Here is a 17,047-nt window from a genome sequence, read left to right as displayed (position 1 = left end):
TACCGAGAAAAGTTACTTTTTTTGGAGCGGGGGGGGGGGGGGTGATGGAAGATATTCTAAGTTTATGGCCATCGTCCTTAGGCCATTTTACATCGTTGGGATGCCCCATTCATCAACAACAGTAGTGCGTGTGTGTGCCGCCCCTCCCCTCAGGTGGATACCCGGGACACCCGCCCCAATGGCCCCACCCGTTGCACACCCCTGCTGAGCAGACAAAAACGACATCAGAGATGCCCGACTGTTTTTTATGGTTCTCCGCTTACTGCTGACAAGACCCTCCCCGCTGTGGAATGTGTTTCGCTGTTGACGCCCACCCCCTGACCCTCATACCTTCAGCCCCCAGTGGAGCAGATAAGAGCAGCTTACATGAAAAAGTGCAACCAAGCGCAGTGAAACGAGTGGCATGAAAAAAAATCATCGAAGGAAAAGTGAGGAGCGGGCGCCATCTTTTGGACAAAAGAAGGAAGCGCCTCATGACCACTTGAGGGCACCAAAGTCTTCCGACGAGAAATTGTTTATTGTAATATTACAAGTTCGTTTCTTGTAAAATACAACGTTACTTTTGCAACTTTAGTCTCGCATCATTATTCTAATCGATAATTTTATGCATAGTAAAAATAAGGACATGGTCATTTTTTATTTTGAGTTTATTCTTCGAATCTGGAACATAAAGTACTGTATATCATACAAAACTGTTCACTCTCCGAAGTAGAAGTACAGATTTTAGCGTAAGAAAGAATCGTAAATATGATTTTACTGATTGAAACCTAAATATGAGTAAAAGCGAAAGTGTCTCGATAAAAATAAGCTTTGACATCGAATCAGGAATAAAAGAACTCTTATCACTGAATTCCACCCAAACTGTTTTGACTCTTCACTCCCGTTTTCGGAATTTATATTAATTTACGATCCTCCTCCCAAAAAAATGTTTAACGTGGTGGAAAGCAGCAATTAATAAAAACTAATTTCACGAAATTGAGGTCTGCCTTCACATATTCAATATTTCGATTTATCATTGAGATTGTGTACATGTAAGATGGATGAGCTTTAACCTAGGAACCAGCAATTAAAAAAAACGAAGATGTCTGCTTTTGCTTTACCTGTTTATTTATCTGGACATGTTTTTCGAGTTGATTATCCAAGGAAAAGACGATGGAGCAGATACTTCCGCCATCACCCATGAGAAAGTGCTCTCCTGAGCCCTGACTCAGAGTAGGTGTGTGTCCATGTTGCTTCCTCTCGCTCCTCCTTCCTCCTCCTCCTCCTCCTCCTCGCTTTCCTTCGGCTCACTCGGCTCGCTCGCTTGTCACTCAAATCTTCCCCAGCTCTCAGCATCTTTCGGAATATACTCCTCACGTTCATCCCAGTGGACCCTCGCCACCCAGAGTCACCATTCCCACCCCGGAGAGCTCCACGCTGGCAGCCCAGCCGCTTCCCCGGCTGAGCATCGGGCGCAAGACGCTGGTGGCCACCGCCGTAGGGGTCATGCTGGTGCTGGTCCTGGTGGTGCTCATCCCCGTGCTGGTCAGCTCCGTCGGAGGGGGCGAGGACGGCGGCGGCAGGTTCGAGATGCTGGGCAGCTGCCGGATGGTGTGCGACCCCTTCCCGACGGCGGAGGAGCCGATCACCGCCGAGCAACAGGTGGACGACCAAGCCGACACCGGCGACCGCGGCGTCGGGCCGCCGCTGCCCACTTTCGCCGCTCACGCTTCAGAGGGCAGACCCGGACGCCCTGGCAAGCCGGGCCCCCCGGGGCCTCCCGGAGAGCCGGGCCCGCCGGGACCCAAGGGTCCGCCCGGGGACGGCGTGGACGTGGTACGCACCGGGATTCTACGCTTAGGGGGTACGGGCTCGGTGAGCACGGCCATGTACAACACCACGCCCCGGGTGGCTTTCTACGCGGGGCTCCGGAACCCACAGGAAGGCTATGACGTCCTGCGCTTCGATGACGTGGTGACCAACATCGGGGGGAATTATGACGGCGCCACGGGCAAGTTCACCTGCAAGATTCCCGGCACCTACTTCTTCATATACAACGTTCTGATGAGGGGAGGAGACGGCACCAGCATGTGGGCCGACCTGCTCAAGAACGGTCTGGTGGGTAACTGACTTCCTGAAGAGCTTTTCGCCATGAGGTGGCGTCTTTCAGAAACGACAAGTCAATTGATCAGGTCAGAGCAGTTGAGAGTACGGGCTAACTGACGTGAATGACGATTTCTCCACCGCCGACTGTTTTCAAGCATTATCCGCATTCCGTTATTCGCCGATTGCCATTTGCGATCTAAAAATATGACCTTGACGCCACCCGCTGGCATCTTGCTGCCAGAGGCCACTATGTTGAACTGAGGGCAGGAGCTTCTTTTCGTCGGGCCACGTGACGTGCTGCCATCTTGTGGCATCTGTAGGCAATTGCACACCAATTTTTTTTGAGAGCGTCAATTATTTACAGACAAACGGTGGGAAGGAAGGCTCACTTTCTGATTGATAGACAGCCGGCCAGTCCGGGATGGACTGGTTCTTGTACAGAGATCAGGTCCAGCACACCCAAGTCCCGAATGAGGATAAAGGATGGGTCTGAAAATGATTCATTTACTGTATTTCAATTAATGAACTGTTGTTCATCGATTTATGCCGGCAACGTATCGTCATGTCTTCACGAAAACGAGCCCAGTGCGATCCGCAGACCCGCCGCACATCAAACCGCACATCAAACCGTCGCCCGAGGTCTTGACAAACAAGTTCAAAGCGCTTTGAAATCCAAAATACAAACTCTTTCGCCGCCGTCGCCGTGACGTCTGTGCGCATTGCGTTTATCGCGCGGCCTGCCCGGGCTAGGCAGCGTTGGCGTGAAAATGAGCTATTGGTTACGTTCACGGATGATTTGTAATGTCTTGGAGGCCTCAGGTGGTGATGCTGATCAAACAGCACAGAAATCGGAACTGAAACGCAAACATGATGGGAGTCCAGATACAACGCGTAACCTCAAATAACACTTGTTTACCGAAGGACACTCTTGAGCAACCTCTACGGACCCAAAGCACATATTATCGTCATGCACACACCGTCAACATCTGTAATGTGCACTGTGGTGACGACATGTCATACATATCAAAACAAAAAGGCAACAACAGATGCGTAGTGGCCGTCCGAGGCGCTCCGCTTCCCACCTGTCAAAAGTTTTAAGGGGGAATTTGAATGCCCTCTCGCCCTATGGTGTCTTCATGACGCGTATGAGACGTGGCACTCCAGTCGTGGTGGTTTCAAATACTCCGTGCAGACAGCCAGTGATGATCAAAGTTCAAGACTTGGAGAGAGAGAGAGAGAGAAAAAAAAATCGTTGGCAGCACTACGCATCCTCTCAGGCGCGGTGAGTCAAGCCGAAGCTTTACACTTGAGTCACCACGTTCTTGTAGCCACTACGGACGCAGAGGATTCCTCGCATCAGCACGTTTTTTTGTTTTTTTTTTGGGGGGGGGGGGGGTTGTCTGCAAAAGAGGTTCACATTTTGAATGCTCATAACAATGCAGTGGTACCCTGAGTCACCCCAAATCTCATATTAACTTTCTCCATTGAAACGAATGGAACCTTCCCTTTTTCTTTTTTTTTAAGTTGAAAAATAGCATTATCTCCGCGTTTGATACAAAATCAAAATTTTCTGGATGCATTTGCTATTTATGCTCAAAACGTCATTGTCATCCGCATGAGAAATAGTCATATTTCATGAAAGAAGAGAAAAGATTTGGACCAAATGTATGGAACACCGGGGTTTTTGTCGCCGTCTAGTGGCGAAGTCCGGGAAAGCACGAAAGATCAAGTCAAATTCTTGCTCACAAAATTCCAACAAACACCGCTCGCTCTCCAGTCATGCGCGTCGAGTTCATTGGCCCGATTTTGTTCTACTTGGAGCATTTTCTTAATTTCAGGTCAGGGCGAGCGCCATCGCTCAAGACCAGGACCAGAGTTACGACTACGCCAGCAACAGCGTCATCGTGCACTTGGACGCCGGCGACGAAGTGTGCGTCAAACTGGACGGGGGCAAAGCGCACGGCGGCAACAGCAACAAGTACAGCACATTCTCGGGATTTATCCTGTACGCCGACTGACGAGCGCCGGTCGATGACTTGGGCCGGAAGTAAGGCCGGCTTTGGCTCCGGAAGTTGCGGATCGGTGGCGAACGGTCTACCTCACCTCTTTACCTCCGCGTCGTCTCCGTGCTGACGTGACGTCACGATGCGGAAGACGCACCGCCCGATCACATGTTTGTTGGTGTTCTTTGCTTTATTCGTAGTCAGCTGTTGTGTTAAGACTTTTAATTCAGCTGCCAAAATGAGGGGATTGCTTTGGGAGACGATCAACGTGTTACAATTTCACCTATTCGTCGTTTTTTTTTTTTTGACGGGGGGAAAAATGCCAATTGGTGAATTTGTCAATAGTTGGGGGTTCACTGGGCACTTTCAAATGTGATTTGTGTTAGTGAATTTTGTCAATCCGAGTCGTGCGCATGCATCCCGGTGCCGGTGTGTGTCTGTTAAAACCCTTTCAAACTGTCGTGATTCTTTCATGTGATGTGCCGGCAATGACCATCTTGCATGCAAAAATCCATGAGCCCTCCGACGACGACTAAACATGCAGAAAATGTGTTCAAGCTTGCTCGCTTTGGAATGGAAACCCCATGGCTTTGTTTTTTTTCTCTCATTAAAGAAAAAGTTCTTCACGTCAGCGGTGGTCTCTTGCTTTTTTTTTTTTTTTTACCATAACTGTATGTTCCAAATGTAGTTTTCAATGCATACCCCCCTGTTTTTTCTAATTAAAGAAAAATTTCGTTCTGTAAATTAAAGCACATAAATACATGTCCTGACAAAGCTGACGTCAGCACATCATCCAGGGGGGCGAAACGGAGATAAGACAGTCGCTTCCTGACTTCAACTAAGAGATCCGATTAATTCCCCCCCCCCCACACACACCAAAAATTCAATGCTAAGTTGCGAAGGTGTCAGAGTGTTCAGTACCATCCAAAAAAGACCCCCCAAAAAAATCAGCAGATGACAAAAAAAAACAGCAGCGACGACTGGATTGCTTTGCAGTGTCAGAGCATCAGTGTTATTTAATGCCTTGGAGACGGACAGCTCACTTCCTCCGGACACAATTAAAAGTGAGCGACCGTGCCTCGGCAGAGGTCAGCCGAGCCGGGGGGGGGGGGGGGGGGGGGGAGGCCGAGAAGCCGGCTTCCTCTCGGGCGCTTATGAGAGCATCGTCAAATTAGAGACTTCATGTCACAATGTCAAAGACGAACGTCCCCGAGGCCTCGGCGACAACGCGTCGCAACGGCTGCCGCGGACGTCCTCGGAGCATCCCGCGCCGACCTGAACGCCGCAAAGAGCGCGGCGAAAAGCCTCGACCGTAAAGTCGACACTTCCCGCGCTTCAGTGGGCCGCATAAATTGATGTGACGGGCCGGATCCGGCCCCCGGGCCTTGACTTTGGCACCCGTCATATAGCAGATGAATCCATAGATATAGATTGCAAAGGCTTTTCCGGATACTCCCCAAAGCGATCCCGCGGAGCTGCGCAAATATTATTCCGCCGCTACTTTGTGTGCGTTACGACCAACCGTGACATTCATCCAGGCTCGCTTTTGTTTACGCGTCGCCTCCCCGCCCCAATTAACTCAGCTAGAGGTATCGGAATTAGAGGCTGATGCCTCGGCTAAATTAGCCCGGCGCCTCCCGCGCCGTGTTCCCAAACTGGCAATAGGAAAGCGCCGAGAGGCTGGCGGTGGGTCGACATGTGTGCAGCCATGCACGCCGCCGCCGCCGCGTCTTAGCGCTCCTTGGGAGAACGTGACCGCGTACGCCGCATCCCAGGGAACAAGTCCAGTGTGTCAGTGACTCAACACCAGTGGCCCTCCGCGCTGCCCTCGTGGCCCCCCCGGCCCCTGACGGAGCCGGGCCTAACGCGCGCGGACAGGTTGACTCATGTGGCCGGGGATGCTCTGCTGGCGTGTTGCCTGTCTCTTCACCTCACCCGATATGGGCGGGATGCGGCGTGACAACACGCTACGGAGGCGCTAGGCGGCGGCCCGCCTGGGCCTAGCGTGACGCCAGAGTTCAAGATGGCTGACCACGCAGGGCCGCTTCACGCCACCCCTTGGTGTCGAGCTGCGTTTGCCGGCAGTCGGCGTTTTAGATTCTTGGGCTAGTTATCGAGCAAGTTTCGGATGCCGACGGGGCATTCTGCGGTCGACGATGATCCATTTTCTTTATGTGCGAAAAGGGCGTTTGTGTGGAGCTGCAACTGAATGGCTCTAAAAAAAAACACACACACACAGGGTCACTGCAAGGGCATTTAAAGACAAACTTGTCGAGGCCTACGCGCAATTTAGCTAAAAATACATAACCAAGGTATTTTTCCATTCTGGGGTTAAAAAAATAATTAGCATTCATATTGTGAACATTTGCAATCGAATGTCACAGTGAAACATTTTGCTATGCTTGCTTATCAGCTAGAGCAGTTAAAAAAAAAATTAGCACAAACCCAGCTTGGTCTTGCCTGGTGGTCGGTGGGTGCGCGGTGATGAAAAAGCACTCAGACACATGACACTCTGAGGGCACCCGCAGGGGGGGGGGAGGGCTCGGGGATGGCCAGATGACAGACGCCCACTGTCAGGAAACGGTGAGCATGTGGCGGCGAGCTCCGTGACGCTTTTAGGACCGTCAACTTTCTTGGCTTTGTTGGAGCCACAATTAGTATTCCGACAGGATGGCTTCCCTCGGGAGTTTTCACACTGGCTGGTTCAGATAAAGTCCAAGTTTGCATAACGTGCCCTTCCTGACACGCGGCGGTTAAAAGACAAACTGCTGTCCGGGGGCAGGCGGGAAACGCGGTTGAGGGCAACATAAATATTTCTTAGTGTATGTCGTTTTTTTTTTTTTTGACACTAACACATTGGGCACAATTTGGACAGTTTCATTGTGGGGTGTGGTCGCTTTTGTTGCCAGGTGAAGGTAAACTTCCACTGTTATACAAGCTCAACACTGAAAAGCGATCATAAATGTATATATTTTTTAATTTGAGGTATGTACTCACGATTGCGTGCGTGACTATTTTTGCTACCTGAGGTGTTGATACGTACGATATGAGTCGTAGTCGGAACCTCTTGTGCTGCCGGACGTATTAAAGGCACAGCCCTGCTACCCCATCACTCCGCATTAGTGACTCGGTAGCTTGGAGGGCCCAAGACCGAGCCAAGTGACATACATCGGCGAGGGGGGGCGTGGGGGGGTGACTCAATCCTCCTGTCCGCGGGTCTTGATGTTCCTTTTCTGTCCAAGAAAGTTGTCGATTACTTTGCACTTCCGGCTTTCCCGCGAATTCTACTAAGGGGGAGGGGGGGGCAGCAGAGAGTCAGGAAGAAGTCACAAGAAACAGTGTTTGATTTCGTTTATTTTAAGCGGCTTGGTTTTACAAAAACATCCTGGTATCTTGCATTTTTTATTCCCCCATACCTAAAAGTTGGGAATTTCAGAACAGGAACGAAATGTTGGAAAAAAAAACCTGTGGAGATGAAATTGTCCTAAAACGTGTTTAATAAAGTAAAAGTCAGTTGGCTATGAATTAAAGTGCACGTTTTTTGTCCTTTGAAATCCCGGTGAGAACGTGGCTCCAGTGCCTCACCTCACAGTTCAGCGCCCGGTTGCCAGCCTGCCTGCCTTTCACACCCAATTACAGTCATCCGCCCTCTGTTAGGACAAAAGCATCTTGGCGGCATAGAGCAGCACTCCGCCCAGGCCGGCGGCAGCGGCCACGGCCAGCACCCGCACCGGGAGGAAGTCCATGGAGTCCTCCAGTTTGGTGTGCAGCCGCAGGACCTGCCGGTGGGTGTCCTCGCGGGCGCCCGAGTTCTCGATGACGTGGCTGGCCAGACCCCGCTTCTCGTTGAGCGGCATCTGCGCCGCCAGCCGCTGCTCGGCCTCCTCCGCCGTCAGGCCGTCCCGCTGCATCAGGCGCGCCAGCTGAGTGGCCGGGTCGCTGGCAAAGAGGAATTAAATGATGGCTCAATGTGCTAAATGTAATGACAACACATTGAATCGTTTCACAGTTTTTGATTTCATTTCATTCTGCAATTGTTTGTTTGCATCAGAGTGGCACAGGGGACCTTACCAGTAAACGACAACAGTGTGGTTGAGAAACTGCGTGAGCTTTCTGGTTTCAAAGAGAAGCGGCACGTCCAGCACGACGTAGCGATAGCCTGAAAAAAAAAAACAAACAAACATAAAATGCACATCATAAGATACAAAATAATAAATGAACACATGTTGAAAGGGTGGCACAAAATGCCAGCGCCATGCAAGATGGCAAATTCCATACCAGGAATATTTAGAGTAAAAAAAATCAAACTCAAGAAAACTATCTGAATGCTTTTTTGAAGTTGGACAGTCAGTTGCTAGGCAGAATTCATTGGGAGGAAACTGTCAGCCAAGCCCACTTGACAGACTTAAGAACAAACAAATAATGATTACGCAATGCAATCTGCGCTTTGCCTGGAATATAAAACTCCTAACGGGAAGATGGCGATTTTATTTTTATTTTTTTTCAAATCAAGTCCTACCTCGGAGGAAGTAGAACACGATCTGCTTGAGCATTTCCTTGTGGATCTCCGGGTGTGTGATGGTGTCGAGCAACTTGCGTTTCTCCTTGTCGGCGAAGATGAGGCGGCCTAGTTTAGGCCGGTCAATTTCGCCGCTCTCCAGCAAGACCTCACGCCCAAAGTGGAAGACAATGCGCGAGTGGGCGGGGGTGTGGGGTTCCACCACTGTATTAAAAACAACAAAACAAAAACACACTCAAAGAGTCGACAGTGTTTGTGGTCTGGAGCAAATTTGTGGTCCAAAAGATTTTCCCTCAATATGTGGAAGTTCCCTAGGAAGAGCTAACCTTCAATTTTGGAAATTCCCATTACACTCCCATGGAAGAAAGTGTTGGCGGAATTTTGAAATTGTACCACTGATACCAAATTACCTTTCCTGGCCACGACATCCGCGTCGATGATGGGACAGCCAAGCTCGCGCAGCATCGCCGAAACCGTGCTTTTGCCTGAGGCGATACCTCCCGTCAGGCCCACCAGAAACATCTAAAAAAGAAACAAACAAAAATCATGAAATAAAGATTAACATTGAAATCTAAACCTGGTTAAGGCTCACGTTGTAATATCTAAACGGGTTTCATCGACCTTGATTGAACAGTTTTATGTCAGGAGACTATACATGCACCTTCTGCCATGTAGTTGGGTGAGGAATTAATTTTTCTGGCTGTCAATAACGCGTCGCTGACATAGATGAACAAGGCAGCGGGGTCATTCCCTCATGAGCTCGCTGAGCTGAAGTAGTTTGCAACATCTTCTGGCATCATGAGAGTATTTTCCACTCCTTGCATACTGTATGTGTGCCATTTGACCAGCTGGCCTTATTTGTAGCAAGACTCGACTTCATTTGAGGACAACACACGCCCACAAAAACTATGTGTGTGTGTTGTTAATCATTTAACAACAATAAAAAGTTATTCTAATGGTTTCCTTACTTCGCAGTGGTTAGCCGCTCCTTAGACGAAGACGAATGGGCACTTAAATATCCGGACTTCAAACTAAGGCTAAATGTCGACGACAGCGTCAACACGGCCGCAAATGGACCAACAAAAGAAGCCATCGTTCTCATTAGTGCGTCTCGACCACTTCTCAATCGCCATTTGTTGATGTTTTTCATCAATATGTCAGCGTAAAGTCAATTGAGGTCAACTTCATGCTAACAACCGGATGTTGGCGATTGTGTGCTTTGCAAAATAGTTCCGGTAGTACAACAAAAGGGTTCCGCATACTCGGGCTCTCCCAGTACATTAAATAGGAGGCTTTACTGTACTTAAAACATTTTTCACAATATCATAATTGAGTTAATAATACAAGTAATGAATGCCTTCATAAAATAACTTCCATTCACGCTTGCAACTGTATTTAGAATTATGATCAATCAACATAAATCCAGACACACTGTCCTTTTTATTTATGTATGTATATATAGAGAGAAAGTTCTTTCTCTCTCTCTGTATATATATGCATCTCTCGATTTTTAATTTATTATACTCATTACTGTCAATGGTAAAATTATCTCTCACTGAATATTTGTGGTGCTTGTAGAGCGTCTCTCCAATAACAAGTTGCCATTTTATTTTGTTTTTTTTCTGCAGTGGGTTCATGACCGTGCTTACATATGAGATGCAGCCTGAATTGATTGAGAGGTGTGTTTATTTCACGGAACCCCGGCCCCCTCCACCAAAAAAAAAACAACAAGATATCCTTTATTCGTCCCACACTGGGGAAATTTACAGCCTCCAGAAGCAAGAATGTATGTAGAAAGAAGAAAGAACAAAAGAGGAAAAAAAACAACAAACATCTTTCAATTAAATGCAATATGAACACAAAATGGATAAATCGCAGTACTATTTACAATTTTCCTTCACATCATTTCATTATTATTATTATCATGATTGTTTTTTTTTTTTTTATTCATCAGCCTGACAGCAGTCGGTAGGAACGAGCGTCGGTATCTCTCCTTCTTGCAGCGCGGGTGTAACAGTCTCTGGCTGAAGCAGCTACCAAGTGCTGTCAGGGCGGGCTGGAGGGGGTGGGAGGGACTGGCCATCATAGCTTTTAGCTTAGTTTTTTTTAGCTTCTTGTTGACTTTGAAACTTAGCTTGTAGCCGACGTGTGCACATTCTGAGCATGACGTCTCTGATCCACTGGTTAAAGGACACTTTGATTCTCTCCTCTTTCATCTCAAACCAGCTTCAAACAACAAAGCGTGTGATGGAAAAGTGGTTAGAACTGCACGACTGTCCGTGTTTTATGTTACGTGTTGTGTTTATTATTTTACTTTATGTTAACTGTTTTGTAAAGCGCTTTGTTACAGCTGCCGCTGTTGTGAAAGCGCTATATAAATCAGCATGTATTGTATTGTATTGTATAGTTAGCATCCTTCTGTTGCCCACCTCCTCCAGAGTGTCAAGGGAGCAACCCAGGACAGAACTGGCCTTCCTGACCAGTCGCTCCAGTCTCTTTCTGTCCCGGGCTGAGATGCTGCTTGACCAGCAGACAATGCCATAATGGATGGCCGAGGCCACCACCGAGTTATAGAACGTCTTAAGGAGTGACCCCTGAACCCCAAAAGACCTCAGTTTCCTGAGTAGTGTCCTTTCCTAATCAGGGTGTCCGTGTTTGTAGACCAGTCCAGTTTGTCGTTCAGAAGAACACCACGGTACTTGTAGGAGGTCACCCTCTCTATGTCCATACCCTGGATGTTCATCGGTGCTGGTGAGGACTTTTTCCCGCAGAAATCCACAACCAACTCCTTAGTTTTCCGAGGGTTGATCTGGAGGATAATAATAATAAACCTCAACACAAATCTTTTGAAAAACCTTTCTATTTTAGACTTATGTTAGTCACCTCAGAGACAACAGGTGCATTTTTGGATCGTTTCCCTTTGTGAACAGTTTCTCCGCTGCCCTCACCCTCCTCCAACTCCAGCCGGCCTCTCTTCACAAAGTGCTCGATGCGTGACTCAAGACTTTCACAGAGCGGGCGCTCCAGCAAGGGCCGGTATTTCCTTTGGCGGCTGCCTTCCACCAGCAAGCATAGACTGGACGACACCACGCCTGTGATTGAAGTGGTTGGGTGAGCAGCTTTAACCATATGGAGAGTTACTCCTATCCATTTATATTCATCTTTGCGAATTCTTACTCATGGGCTCCAAGCCCCGAATCATGTCGCGCAGGACTTGAGCCTTGACTGCGCTCTGCGTCCATTGTTGCTGAAGAGAAGATAGGGCGAGACTAAGCTCCTCGGTCTCCTGCTTCCAACTCAGGCCATCAAAGCGGCAGTCATACAGGACAAGCGGGTAGTCCACCGCCATGCTGGATGGGAAGTAGAGGGGGGTGGGGGGGGCATTCATTTTCTGAAATACAAGCCAGGAGACAAATGGATGGATAGATCCATCGATAGCATGTGGTGACGTCACCTGTATTGTGGCTTCCTGGGGTTGTTGTGAACATCAAGGAGGCTCTGGATAATTTCTGGAGCTTCCAACTTCTGTCCAATCAGAAGCAGCACGGCCATCATGCAGCGAACCTGCAGCCACACGGCAACGGCGGTTAGGGGCAATGCTTCAAATCACATTTCAACACTACTTAAGGAGAGAACTTCATCACTATAAGAGGGTACCTGGTGGTAGAGGAAGGCGAGTCCTTGAATCTCAAATACGAACAAGTCGTGTGGGTCTGTGCTGTCGGCACGTAGGGGTTCTGCCGGCTTAACCTCGGCTGACAGGATGGTCCTCTCAAACTGCAGGACGCCGTTGCCCACGTCCATCTTGCACAGGTTACGGAAGTCGTGGGTGCCTTCATACCTGATGGTGAGGACATAAAAGATTATATGTATGAAAGAAAGTTGTTTGGACTCCAACTTCAGTTGGTCATTTTGCCATGGAGTTCTGTCTGCTTGACAGTGTTTTTGTCCCACCGTTTCGCAGCGTTCGCCATTGCTGCCACATCCAAAGAGCCTCGCGGAAAATAGTAGCGATACGTGCGGGACTGGCAATCGAAACGCGCGCTGAAGCCCTCAGCGACAGGGGACCAGTCTAAAATCCGAATGTCCTGAGGGAGGACTCTATTCAGCATTTTCACATAGGGAAGCTCGGAGGCGGCGATGGAGTCTTTTTGGGCGTTTTTAGGAAGCGAGACGCCCAACCCGGAATACTGTGTGGAGCGTAGGTCGATTGTTATCACCTGTCCAGGAGAGAGGAGAGGACAAAGAAAGGAATGTGAATATCCCCAAACTTAGAAAAGTGGTGAACTCACCTGGGCGAAGGCGCTGACGCCTTTGTCTGTGCGTCCGCACCGGTGATAGTTCGAACTCTGTCGGTCCTGGATGAGGCGCGTCTTGAGAAGGGCTTCGAAGAGCCTGGCCTCAACTGTGTTGTCCGTGTTCTCCTGGACGGCGAAGCCCTGGTAGGCCCATCCCAGGTAGGCCAGACGTAGGGCAACGTGGCGGCGAGGGTGTGCAGAGAAGTCAAATGGCCGCTCCTTGCCTGCTTTCTTCCCTTTTTTAACATTGATCTTCTGGTTGTTGGGGGACGGACTGCTCTCCACGTGGTTTTCATTCAGTTGGGACTTGAGCGTTTCCACTTCCCCCTCCAGCTGCTTTATCCTCTGGATTAAGTTCTCAGACATTTTGCTTCAAACGGACAGAAAACAATGTGTTACCAAGACGAAAAGATTCCAATAGCTTCAGGATGGTGGAGCAATGCTGGGCTACGGACCAACTATTAAAAACAAACTACCGTTTACATTACGGTTCAACTTTTTACGCCAGTAATAGCTAATATTGGAATAAAACAACCGTTTACCTTCACTTTTAACGTCACGATCGTTGACGAGCGGGATTTTCTTCTTAAATTGCTTGTCCCATTCGATTTTCAGAGTTGTTGCTGCATTTGCACCCACGCTTACTTTACGGGCTGATTTTACGTCAATTCCGAACAATTTATGATACTCACCGACGTCCTCTGGGAAATGTAGTCCATGACTCAAAAGGCGCGGAAACGCCCATTCATTCGTCATAATTTCCAGGCAGAAAAAGATGCAAACGGATGAAAACGATGGACTAAAATTGTCCATTTTTTGTACACATTAATTCACTTTCTCGTGTATTTTGTCAATATCTTGAAACCAATAGAGAACGCATATAGGGTGTAAGTATGGTTTTTATTTATTTATATATTTATATATATATATTTTATTATTTAAAACAAGCACCAAAAAATGCAAAACCCTGAAAATTAATTGAACCTAATTGCATGTTTTAGTAATTTCTGGAGAAAATAATTGCAGAAACTTCACACAGCAAGCCCAAAACCGAGATTCCTCTTGCGGAGACAGCCGTGCAAGCCAAGTCATTATATTCGGATGTAGTCAACCCCCCCAAGTGATGTCCAAACACAACCTTTGAATAATATATATATTTTAAATTGGAAAAGGTTGTTAGTAACTGGCAGCAAATACAGATTAAAAAAAGGTTATTTGCTGCTCCTTAAAAAAAAAAAAAGAATTAATTCTGGTCTCCATCACCTGGAGCCATGATAAGGTTTTATCGTGGACACCACCTGTTGCGTCTCAAATGTCTTGAGTCAAATGTCAAAAGTGTGTTTCTATCTGCCATATATTAATCACATCATGTCAAAATACTTCTTTCAAATTGTGATTTACTGTTGTGGCGCTACAGCTCTTCCGAATTGCACAACACGCAAAATGCCATAGACGGGGTAATGGAACTAGTTGACACACATTAGTATGTTTTCAAATGAAGACGAAGATGTCGGGAGGGGCACAGGTAGTGGGAAAAAAAGAAGATTAGTAGGACAGTCATTCGACTTGCGCTCTGAAACGGCGTCCCACAGCCTTCGTTACGAGGCAACAATTGCTGCGGGGTGAAGCGTTCAGCCACATGAGGGCCTCTTCTTTTCAAGCCGTATCCAGATGATGTCAGTCCTAATCGAGCGGCCACATTTGGCTTTCTTGTGGGAACAGGATGTGAAACTACTAACGCGGCGCCTCTTCTGATCTTCCTGGCAACAGGAAGACCAACCGATGCCAGCCTCGACTTTGTTTGTGCCTCGTGTTTGCTTTTTCCTGTTTACAATTCCTCAGAACTCGCTGGAACGATAGTGGCGATAGCCTGGAAAAGAGGAACGGCAGCGAATGGGCCGGATGGAGACCTCAGAAATATCATGTTGTGAGGGAGACTTCCATATTTGGAGAAGAGCATCGGCTTCTTTTCAAAGCTCCCGTTTGAGGTTTTAAAGGCCACCGTGAGGTCCACAATGATCAAAAAGCAACTACGTTGACAGCTTAGGGTATTTTGACGCAAGCGTTTCGCACGCTTTAAACATCAGGCGACCGACTGGTAGTAATTAACGTGACCCCCGGCACCTTCCCCCTCCCCCATATGGTTAAAATCGACACAGAGCAGCTCCTGTGAGAGCAGAACGCACACATTCTCCACCACCAGACTCAAATGACTTCAGAACGAGATTGCTACATGCTTGTGTTACACAAAGAAAAGTCACATTTCCTCAAATAGACGTCATCAAATGAAAGAAATAAATGCCTTACCCCGAATTGACGGCCATCCCACGTGTTCCATGCTGACTGGAATACAAAACAGCAACAAAGAGAATCACACGTGAGCTACGATTGCATTCTTACAAATTACCGACATCGGGCATTTCATAGAAATAAACACCGGACGCCGTTTCGTTTTTATTATTTTTGACTATTGTATGCCGACCAGAAAATTAGCGAGAGAGATAATAGCGGATCGGGCTCTATTCAGAGGTTATCTAAGTGAATGAAGTCAGCCATTGTCAAGGCGACAACAGTGAGTGAACAAAAAGGCACAAGAGCGCCAGCTCGGCGGGCCGCACCCTCCATAGAGGAGCAGCACCGAGGCATACGAATGGAGGTGAAGACGTCTACATTTACAAGGCATTGCCGCCCGACTCGCTTTTCCTGATTCCCGGGGGCCACTCAGGTCCCTCCTCCACTTTGTTTTGCACATCTGTACTCCTTTTTTTTTCTTTCTCTATGTACTCGTCATCACTGCTCTTTTGTCTCTCCCACACATTTCCTGCCGAAGTGCTTTTCTTTTGTTTACCATCACATGTGACTGTCTGATTTCGAGAAAGCAAGGGCGGCAAAACAAGGAGTTTCCTGCCGTCCCCCGGGGTGCGGCGAGGAGGGGAAGGAATAGAGGGGGTCCCATGGGGTCACGGCAATCTCCTCCCGACATAAGAGGCGTGTTTTTTTTTTTTTTTTTTTTGCACAGGAGGAGGCCCGTGGGATGAATCTCTCGAAGTGAAAGTCAGCTGCTATTTTAAAACGCAAGGATGGACGAGGACGGTGGCGAGCCAAAGACTTATGTGTCCACAGTGCGCCTGCTGCTGCGGGGGCGCACACGCAGCAAAGCCGAGCCGCTCGCCGAGGCGACGGCGATGAGAAACGCCGCGGGGTTCTCACGTCCAACAGGTAAAAATCCTCCACTTCCATTTTGCCCATTTCTTATTTACGAGCGTTTGTAACTTGAGCGCATCTCCCGTGAAACTTTTTGGCTTCCGTACAGAAGCGTTTAACACCCCCTTTGCGAGGCTGCGGGCGCTTTCACGCTTGACCTTTTTTTAACTCGCAGCCTTTTGCACGAGAACATTGCCGAGCGTCACCGGGGGCGAGCGACATTAATGACTTTTGGAGGTTTTGCACGCCGCCACTTGAAACGCGCAGACATCCTTGCCGTCCCGTTTGAAGAAATAAACGCCTTACTGCCCGATTGACATTTCGTTTCGTCTAAGTGGTACACGCTGACACACACACATGTAACAAAGAGGTAGAGTTACTTTGCACTCATGCTACTAACATATTTCCGAAAATAGACACCATGCCTCAGTTAATCACCGGACATGTTTGTCGTCTACTGCGAGAAATAAACGCCATACCGCTAACTGATGAGTCCTTTCGTCCAAGTGACAAATACTGTATTTACATCACAGAGTTAAGAGCTACTTTAGCTTCTTGACAATTTTGCTACGACCCTATTTCTTAAAATGCCTCCGTTATTCACCGGATGCGTTGGATGTCCGCTGAGAGAAATTAATTCCAGGTCCAAAACCTGGGTTAGGGTTTTAAATGAATACTCCAGGGAAGGCTTGGGGGTTTTAAACAAGCGTTGTGGCTTTGAAATGAGTCAAGTGCTAATTTTTTTTTTTTTTGGCTAGGTGAGAAGGCTCATCAGAGTCCATCAAATTTCATAAATGGTGTCACCGGAGATGACACAACACTGAGCTGCGAGAATTCATCTGGAAGTCACGTTACAGGCATGTTTCGATTTTTTTGGGGGGGGCATAATCAAGGTCAAGGTCCTTTCTTTTGAGTAAAGGCCCGCCCTGACATTGTGT

The 17,047-nt window shown here is 48.0% G+C and overlaps 3 protein-coding genes and 1 long non-coding RNA gene across 5 annotated transcripts; 2 read left to right on the top strand and 2 right to left on the bottom strand.

Annotated features, from left to right (window-relative positions):
* The first annotated feature begins 1,216 nt into the window (after positions 1 to 1,216).
* LOC127604065 (C1q-related factor-like) lies at positions 1,217 to 4,743 on the top strand. The gene is made up of 2 exons (XM_052070897.1): positions 1,217 to 2,097; positions 3,924 to 4,743. The coding sequence occupies exons 1-2, from the start codon at positions 1,486 to 1,488 to the stop codon at positions 4,101 to 4,103; spliced, it is 792 nt and encodes a 263-aa protein (XP_051926857.1). The 5' UTR covers positions 1,217 to 1,485; the 3' UTR covers positions 4,104 to 4,743.
* A 2,681-nt stretch (positions 4,744 to 7,424) lies between these two features.
* dcakd (dephospho-CoA kinase domain containing) lies at positions 7,425 to 9,854 on the bottom strand. The gene is made up of 5 exons (XM_052070883.1): positions 9,576 to 9,854; positions 9,018 to 9,129; positions 8,608 to 8,811; positions 8,160 to 8,247; positions 7,425 to 8,027 (listed from the first exon to the last, which is right to left on the bottom strand). The coding sequence occupies exons 2-5, from the start codon at positions 9,127 to 9,129 to the stop codon at positions 7,742 to 7,744; spliced, it is 690 nt and encodes a 229-aa protein (XP_051926843.1). The 5' UTR covers positions 9,576 to 9,854; the 3' UTR covers positions 7,425 to 7,741.
* A 421-nt stretch (positions 9,855 to 10,275) lies between these two features.
* Positions 10,276 to 15,361, bottom strand: pus3 (pseudouridylate synthase 3). 2 transcript variants are annotated; one of them, XM_052070851.1, is made up of 8 exons: positions 15,213 to 15,361; positions 12,900 to 13,275; positions 12,562 to 12,827; positions 12,265 to 12,448; positions 12,062 to 12,171; positions 11,785 to 11,957; positions 11,491 to 11,699; positions 10,276 to 11,416 (listed from the first exon to the last, which is right to left on the bottom strand). In XM_052070851.1, exons 1-8 carry the CDS (start codon positions 15,227 to 15,229, stop codon positions 11,219 to 11,221), a joined length of 1,533 nt encoding a protein of 510 aa, XP_051926811.1. In that variant the 5' UTR covers positions 15,230 to 15,361; the 3' UTR covers positions 10,276 to 11,218. The 2 variants fall into 2 exon arrangements, with proteins under 2 accessions (XP_051926811.1, XP_051926812.1); XM_052070852.1 differs by lacking the exon at positions 15,213 to 15,361 and adding an exon at positions 13,448 to 13,801.
* Positions 15,362 to 15,415: 54 nt separating this feature from the next.
* On the top strand, positions 15,416 to 16,966 carry LOC127604068 (uncharacterized). The gene is made up of 3 exons (XR_007963194.1): positions 15,416 to 15,561; positions 15,925 to 16,124; positions 16,868 to 16,966. It is a non-coding gene; the product is annotated as an uncharacterized LOC127604068 (long non-coding RNA).
* The last annotated feature ends 81 nt before the right edge of the window (positions 16,967 to 17,047 follow it).

Source organism: Hippocampus zosterae, chromosome 7, assembly GCF_025434085.1.
Source record: "Hippocampus zosterae strain Florida chromosome 7, ASM2543408v3, whole genome shotgun sequence".
Classification (NCBI taxonomy): domain Eukaryota; kingdom Metazoa; phylum Chordata; class Actinopteri; order Syngnathiformes; family Syngnathidae; genus Hippocampus; species Hippocampus zosterae.
Note: the sequence above shows the minus strand (reverse complement) of the source record. Positions and strands in the feature narration are given on the sequence as shown.

Coding starts and splice junctions, on each gene's coding strand:
- LOC127604065 (XM_052070897.1), top strand. CDS start 1,486: ATGCTGGTGCTGGTCCTGGTGGTGCTCATCCCCGTGCTGGTCAGCTCC. Junction 2,098..3,923: donor ACCTGCTCAAGAACGGTCTG/GTGGGTAACTGA, acceptor TCTTAATTTCAG/GTCAGGGCGAGCGCCATCGC.
- dcakd (XM_052070883.1), bottom strand. CDS start 9,129: ATGTTTCTGGTGGGCCTGACGGGAGGTATCGCCTCAGGCAAAAGCACG. Junction 8,248..8,607: donor CGTGTTCTACTTCCTCCGAG/GTAGGACTTGAT, acceptor TTTTTTTTTCAG/GCTATCGCTACGTCGTGCTG. Junction 8,028..8,159: donor CACACTGTTGTCGTTTACTG/GTAAGGTCCCCT, acceptor CCTCTTTGCCAG/CGACCCGGCCACTCAGCTGG.
- pus3 (XM_052070851.1), bottom strand. Junction 12,828..12,899: donor GCGTCAGCGCCTTCGCCCAG/GTGAGTTCACCA, acceptor TCTCCTGGACAG/GTGATAACAATCGACCTACG. Junction 12,449..12,561: donor ATGGCGAACGCTGCGAAACG/GTGGGACAAAAA, acceptor CCTCACCATCAG/GTATGAAGGCACCCACGACT.